The sequence below is a fragment of the Triticum urartu genome, chromosome 6A (assembly GCF_056163025.1).
Source record: "Triticum urartu cultivar PI428250 chromosome 6A, HENAU_Tu73, whole genome shotgun sequence".
In the NCBI taxonomy this organism is placed as follows: Eukaryota; Viridiplantae; Streptophyta; class Magnoliopsida; order Poales; family Poaceae; genus Triticum; species Triticum urartu.
In genome coordinates, this window is record NC_141878.1 from 606251869 (window position 1) to 606258460 (window position 6592).

General features: G+C 47.1%; 1 protein-coding gene across 1 annotated transcript; it reads right to left on the reverse strand.

Annotated features, from left to right (window-relative positions):
* Positions 1-1922: 1922 nt before the first annotated feature.
* LOC125531965 (disease resistance protein Pik-2) lies at positions 1923-6214 on the reverse strand. The gene is made up of 2 exons (XM_087529346.1): positions 5069-6214; positions 1923-4179 (listed from the first exon to the last, which is right to left on the reverse strand). The coding sequence occupies exons 1-2, from the start codon at positions 6040-6042 to the stop codon at positions 2217-2219; spliced, it is 2937 nt and encodes a 978-aa protein (XP_087385472.1). The 5' UTR covers positions 6043-6214; the 3' UTR covers positions 1923-2216.
* Between the last annotated feature and the right edge of the window lie 378 nt (positions 6215-6592).

Below are 6592 nucleotides of genomic sequence, written 5' to 3' on the forward strand. Positions count from 1 at the left end.
GTATTGTGTTATATGGATATATTGTTCTCTCTTGTATTTTGTTTGCAAAAATGTCTGAAGTATACATCATGCATAGATATAAATTGTGTGTTTTCTTTTTACTGAACTATTACTTGTAGGTAAAGAGATAGGGGGATTGAGAAGCAACACTCGGTAATACTGCATGGTAAAGAGATGACGAATATAATTTAAGGAAAACACCTTTTTACACAGATCTTAAAAGGGTAGATATGCAGCTTTATCTGCTTGGAAGAAACTGACCTCTTCTTTGTGTTCTGCATAGCTTGAACTTTTCTTTGCTGGTTCACGAGTCAAAATCTGGAAGGATACTTTAAAATTTGAGAACATGTGTGTTTTTAAACACACGTATATTTAGAATTATAGACGAGGAGGGGCAAGAGACGGATGTGCAGCTTGGACTTGCCGGCCTCCAAGCGGAATTGCATGCCGGCCTTTCCCACGATAATTACACTGCATAATTCTTTCTTATGTCAAAAATAATAAACAACCATTAAGCCAAATACTCTAATATGTTTGCTTGGCATATCACGATACATGATGAAAGGAAATATTGACATTAGCACATAAAAAAGTTATAAGCTTACCCATACAAACAAAGTCTAGGTTTACATAATTTGTTTAGCGCAAAATAACATGGGCATATTTATTACACCAGAGATAGTTTTGCATTCATAGAAAAAAAACATAACATATAATTTAGCATATACAAAACTCACAACTCTTGCTGACCATGGAAATTGATTAGCCGAGGCTGTTCTATATGTGTTTCCGGCCGGTCGAAAGCTAGCTAGCAATGAACGGAAAAGATCAAGAAAAGCATGTACCTGCGCCGGCGGCGTACATGCAGCCGCGCGTAAGGGTGTGTCGTAGGTGCAGCTGCGCATACAATCCCAATTGGAGGAGAATCTGATTAGCGTCAAGGCCGTCCAATCCGATGCCCACATCGTGCAGCCACGCTTGCTCACGGTGGGAGAGGCCATGTGCAATCCCGCATCGAGATCGGCAAGTCCAGGCTGCACGTCCGTCTCAAGACCGTCTAGATGAGCATGGAGGTCGGCGTGCAATCCCGCGTGGTTGTGAGGAGGGGCATGCAGGGTGGGTGGGGCGGCGGCGCGGCGCATGGAGGGCCGAAGCCGAGGAGCGGTGGTAAAGGGGCGGGTTGTGGGGTGCGTGAGAAGGGGCTGGAGTTAGGGTTTGCTTGGACCTGATCGTGCGGGTTGGTTACTTGTTTGACCACCTGATTTTTTGGGGTGTTTTCTCCACCGGTTTTCATAGGGATGGAAAAAATTGGTGGGAGGTGGGGTGGGGGGAGATCGAAAGGAAGTAGCGAGCGAGCGAACGAACGAACGACGTACGGACTGAGACATTAGAAGTAGAGATAAAGAGAAAACAAAATCACTAACTAACGCATCTACTCCCTCCGTTCCAAAATAGATGACCCAACCTGTAACAATCAATCTAGAAACAAGGAGAGAGAGAGAGAGAGAGAGAGAGAGAGAGAATGATATGCCCTTGCCTCGTCGGAGCTCCGGAACAGTCGTGAAGGGGGAGGGGTCCCGAACCTCGCTCCCGTCGCGGCCCTCCTCCTGCTGCTGTACGTGAAGGGGGGAGAGAGGCGGGGGATGGGGATGGAGGAGCTGGTGCTCGGGCCACCGCAAGCGCGACAAGGAGGAGCTGGTGGCGGAGGCGGCGGAGGGCAAGGTCGCGTGGGGAGGCCAAACGCGGCTCCGCTGCACTTGTCCTTGCCGCCCGTGTCGGCTTTCTCTTGCCGCTGCGAGCCTCCGAAGGCGGAGAAGACGACGAGCCTCCGAAGGTGGGGAAGGAGTGGCGACGGCTCAATAGAAGATGCTCGTGCAGGAGACCATCCATCATCACGGGTAACAGCAACAGACGAAGAAACATAGCAGTAAATTTTGTGATGTATTGGAACAATTAATTGCGCTCACGTTACAACATACTAGTATATACTCCAGTTCACACACATAATGCTCGATCAAGCCTGAACAGAATTTAGCTACTCCCTCCGTTCACTTTTGTAAGACCGTGTAGACATTTAAGACAACACCCAAAACAGTTCAATTTCTGCTGTCTAAAATGTCTTATAAAAATGAACAGAGGGAGTAGGAAACACGCACACACGCAGTTGGAAGGGAAAAAGCACACTGATTAAGGCCCTAGAAAACGTACAGGCCATATCAGTCCACTACAACTTTGATCGGATTGGACTCAGTGGAGATATCCTTGAGCTGCTCCACTGCACGTTTCATTGCCGGGTTGCCTTTCCAACCACTAAGCTTGACCTCTTTAAGTTTCTCCAAGTTCTTCAGCCCAACAATCCTCGTCTCCGTGGAAACAAACCGCAATACAAGCGTCTCGAGCTTTGTCATTGATCCTTTCTCGAATGTGAGCACGGTGGGACATCCAAGCACCTCCAAGATCCTCAACGCTGGGAAGATGTGTTCGGTGCCTGCGACCAGTTCTCCATTTTTGCACTCAATTACCACCAGTTTGACGCTCTGCAGGTTGGGCAGCTTACACAAGACACCAAATAACTGGTCGCCAGCAAGTTCTGTCCGTCCCACTTCAAACTTCGTGAGGTGTGTGAGTGATGAGATCCAGTCGGGCAGTTGGCTAATCTGGCCAAACACACTAAGGCATTGGAGGAGTGGCGGTGGGGACACATCATGGAGAAACTCCAAACTGCCGTCCCATCTTGTCAGATTAAGTGATCGCAGAGTGTGCTTCTTGCTCAGGGAGGATGCAAGCGCAGACAAGACCCCCTCTTTCAGCTCACTTTCTTTGTACTGGTACCCGATTTGGACACTTAACATCTGCAACTGTGGCAGGTCACCGATCTCTTTGGCAACCTCAACATCATCGCCTGTGAGAACTGCCATATCCACCTCACGCAGCGCCTTCATGTTAACTAGCCCACGTGCCAAAAACCACCCAGTGCACTTTAGGCGCTCTAGTTTGCTCAACTTTGTCAAAGTTTGTGGCAGCTTCCCCCCGATGTACGTGCTTCTTGCATCAAGATACTCCAAGTGCTCTAAATTGCCAACATTGCTAGGCATCTTCGAGACATCTGTACCCCTCAAGCTCAAGAACCTGAGAAGATACAGCTGGCATACATCTCTCAGGTGCTTGCTTCGCAGGGCCTTGCAATCTTCCAAGTCAAGTACCCTCAACAATTTGAACTCGCCTAGACGATCCAGTAGCTTGCCGAGGCCATAATTGTACTGAAATGTGGTCAGTGACCGGACATGTTGTAGCTTGATCGCCTCAAAGCCATGCCTCACATGACGCCGCTCAACTTGTTTGGGCCTTTGCTCATCATGGTCGTTATCATGGATGGAGAGACGTCGAACCTTACCATGTCCATGTGGCATTCCTCCGTATTGCCGCCCTACCAAGCTAACAAATTTAGACTCCTTGGATTTGGACACCATAACCTCAAGGATCATGTCATGCACCCGGCACCCCACTACCTCCACTATTACAGAGTCTTCAATGGACACAAACTTGTCTAGTTGAATCATGTTCCTACTTATCAGTTCGTTGAAGTATTCTTCTGCAACCTCCAACAAAGTCAACCCGCGCTTCTCAGTGACCAAACCTTCGGCAATCCATCTGTATAGCAGCCTATCCTTGGCAACCACAAAATCCTCCGGGAAAATGCTGAGATACATCATGCAAGCCTTGAGATGATGTGGCAAGTAGTCATAGCTGAGTGTAATCAACTGCCTCATCCCCTCAAGTGTAGGGTGGCTCTCCATATGAGAACCAATTGATCTAGAAACTCTTTCCCACATCACTGTGTCCTCAGCCGATGTATAGCTTGCTAGAAGGCTAGCGATGCTAACGATTGCTAATGGCAACCCACCACATTTTTTCAAAATTGTTTTCATGTGTTCTTCGAGTCCATTGGGGTAAGTACCTTCCTCTATGGAGCCAAACACTCTTTTGACAAACAGTTTTTTAGAGTCCTCTGGTTTCAGAGGGTCCATATGATGGACAAAGTAGACACTAGCTGCCTTGGCCACCGCCTCCATCCGAGTTGTCACAATGATTCTGCTGCCGCCATTATTTTCTGGCAATATGTTGCGGATAGCTTCCCAGGCTGGTAGGCTCCATACATCATCGATCACAATGAGATACCTAGTTTAATTGGACATATACATGCTTGGAATGAGAAAATTTGTGTACATGCAAAAATAGAATTCTAAATAGTTGTTCAAATAGAAGTACCAACAACATTTACCGCAAACTATGGAGTTTGATTCCCTTTTGCAAAGAAAACAGAATTTTAGTTTCTCTACAAATGGTAGCTAAGATTCTTTGTCTACGTGTTGCAATTGTGTACTCAGATGTTATATTTTCCTTCGAAATGAGGAAACCAAAGGTATAGTGATTCTTAGCTTAGGTACTGTGGGGCCTTTATAAAAAAAGCTACAGCTTTCAATGAAACAGTATTGTAGAGACGTCCAGAAAAATAGCCCAAGGGGAACATTTCTTATGAAGATCGAATGTCCACACGGAAAGAAACCAATAAACAACAACAACTGCAGAAACTTTTCTATCATCTTTCATCCTTTTTTTGTGTACTTTATCTCCACTCTACTAGTACGATAAGCAATGTATGAAGTATACAACATACAGAATACAGATACATAACAGTGTGCTTGTCGCTGATTTTTATTTCACCATTCTGCAACAAGCAATTCAGCGATGTTCTGACCAGCCACTTTTTAATTTCTCACTTGTAGTAAATTTACTAAAAAGTGGAAAACCTTTTAGCCCTTATGTGTATTTCAAAATAGCTGCTAGTCCCGGCAAAAAAAGAAAAAGAAATAGTTGCTAGCCTTCGTGCGCATGTGCTGAAGACTAGTAGAAATACGTACTCCTTAAGAAGCTGATCTCTGAGTTTGTAATATTTATAAAGATGATGTTGATATCTGAATTAATTTTGATTACACCCTCGTATTATGTTTATAAAGATGATGTTTACCAGAGTTTAAATTTTTGGGGACGGTAGGGTAGTCTATACCTCTTGTGATCAAGAAGCTCCTTGATCTTGGTGGACAGCTCTTCCACATTCATCTTGTCGATTTGGGCCTCCTCTTCCTTGTTGGTTTGGTTAGCGGTAGTATCCGCTTTCCCCTTGAGGATCTGTTGGAGCATCCGCACCAGCAGTCCCTTCATGTCCTTCCCGACATCGAACGCTTGTGATACGGACACCAGCGCCTGGCAGGGAAAATCTGCATCTAGCTGCCGGCACAACTCCATAGCCAGAGTTGTCTTCCCCAGCCCTCCGAACCCCACAATGGAGAACACCTTGAGACTCTTGTCATGCTGATCATAGACCGACGCGTTGATCTGGTCATCCTCGTCATGGACCAGCGCCTTCATCTTGTCATGCTGATCATGGACCCGCCCCTTGATCTTCTTGGCCAGGTCGTTGGCCTGCTTCTCGATGCCGACAAACTGATGAGTGTTGTCGGCACGGCGGAGGGCATTCGCGGAGAGAGACGCTGCCGAGACAGGGGCCAAGTAGGCAGCTCTTGGCAGTGTGGCCCGGTCGATGCCATACCGAGCGCGGCGTTCGCTGACGATGGTGGTACGGGCCAGGAGATCCTTGATGTCAGCGGCGAGGGTGCGCTGCAGGACAAGCTTCAGGTACGGGTACCTGGCAACGCGCTTGGCGTGGGAAAGCAGGTATCTGGCCCAGCTGCCGGCGATGTTATTTGGCGGTCGTGGGGTGGGGCGGACGATGCGGAGCGAGTAGATGTCGATGCAGTCCTGGGCGTCGTAGACGAGGTCGTGCACGTGCTTCTCCCACTCCCGGACGATGTGGTCGACGCAGTTTTGGTCCGCCTCGGAAATGACGCGAAGGACGGCGTTCATGGTCGCCAGCTCGTCCCGCAGGTGGAAAACCTTGTCGCCGAAGCCGCGGATCTCCTGGATCTCATCCACTAGCACCTGCCCGACCTTGCTCACGATGGACTGTGCCGTGCTCTCCATTCTCGACGGACAACTTGGTTGCTTGCTTGGTTGGTTGGACGAGGAAGATGGCAAATGGCGACGGGCTGGACTTGTCTTTATAATCTACTAGGAAGCACACTGTCTGTCAACATGTATTAAGTAAACTAGTAACGGTAGTAAACGGGTACATGCGGGCCTCAGTCAGGTCAGGGTCATGTGGCACCTATTTTCTTTGCTTGTGGGCACATGAATTAACGTTTGCGAGCCCAATGAGTACTCCTAGTCCTACACAACAGCGTATACATTAATTATCCTAAAAAAAGCGTATACATTATTTACGGTAGCTTTCATGTCCCTCTTATATTAGGTGGCAAGCCTTCAATGGCCGCCCTATTAGGTGGCTGCTCCTGTCATGTGTTGTACTCTCTCCGGTCCAGTATACAATTAGCTTTCATCCTATTTTGAGTTAAAATTTGACCATTAATATAAATGAGAAAATACGAGTTGTATGCCCCAAAAAATATACCATCAGATTTCATCCGAAAGATATTTTCAACAGTATAATTTTTTCGGAACGTAACTTTTATTT

Coding starts and splice junctions, on each gene's coding strand:
- LOC125531965 (XM_087529346.1), bottom strand. CDS start 6,042: ATGGAGAGCACGGCACAGTCCATCGTGAGCAAGGTCGGGCAGGTGCTA. Junction 4,180..5,068: donor GAGCTTCTTGATCACAAGAG/GTATAGACTACC, acceptor CAATTAAACTAG/GTATCTCATTGTGATCGATG.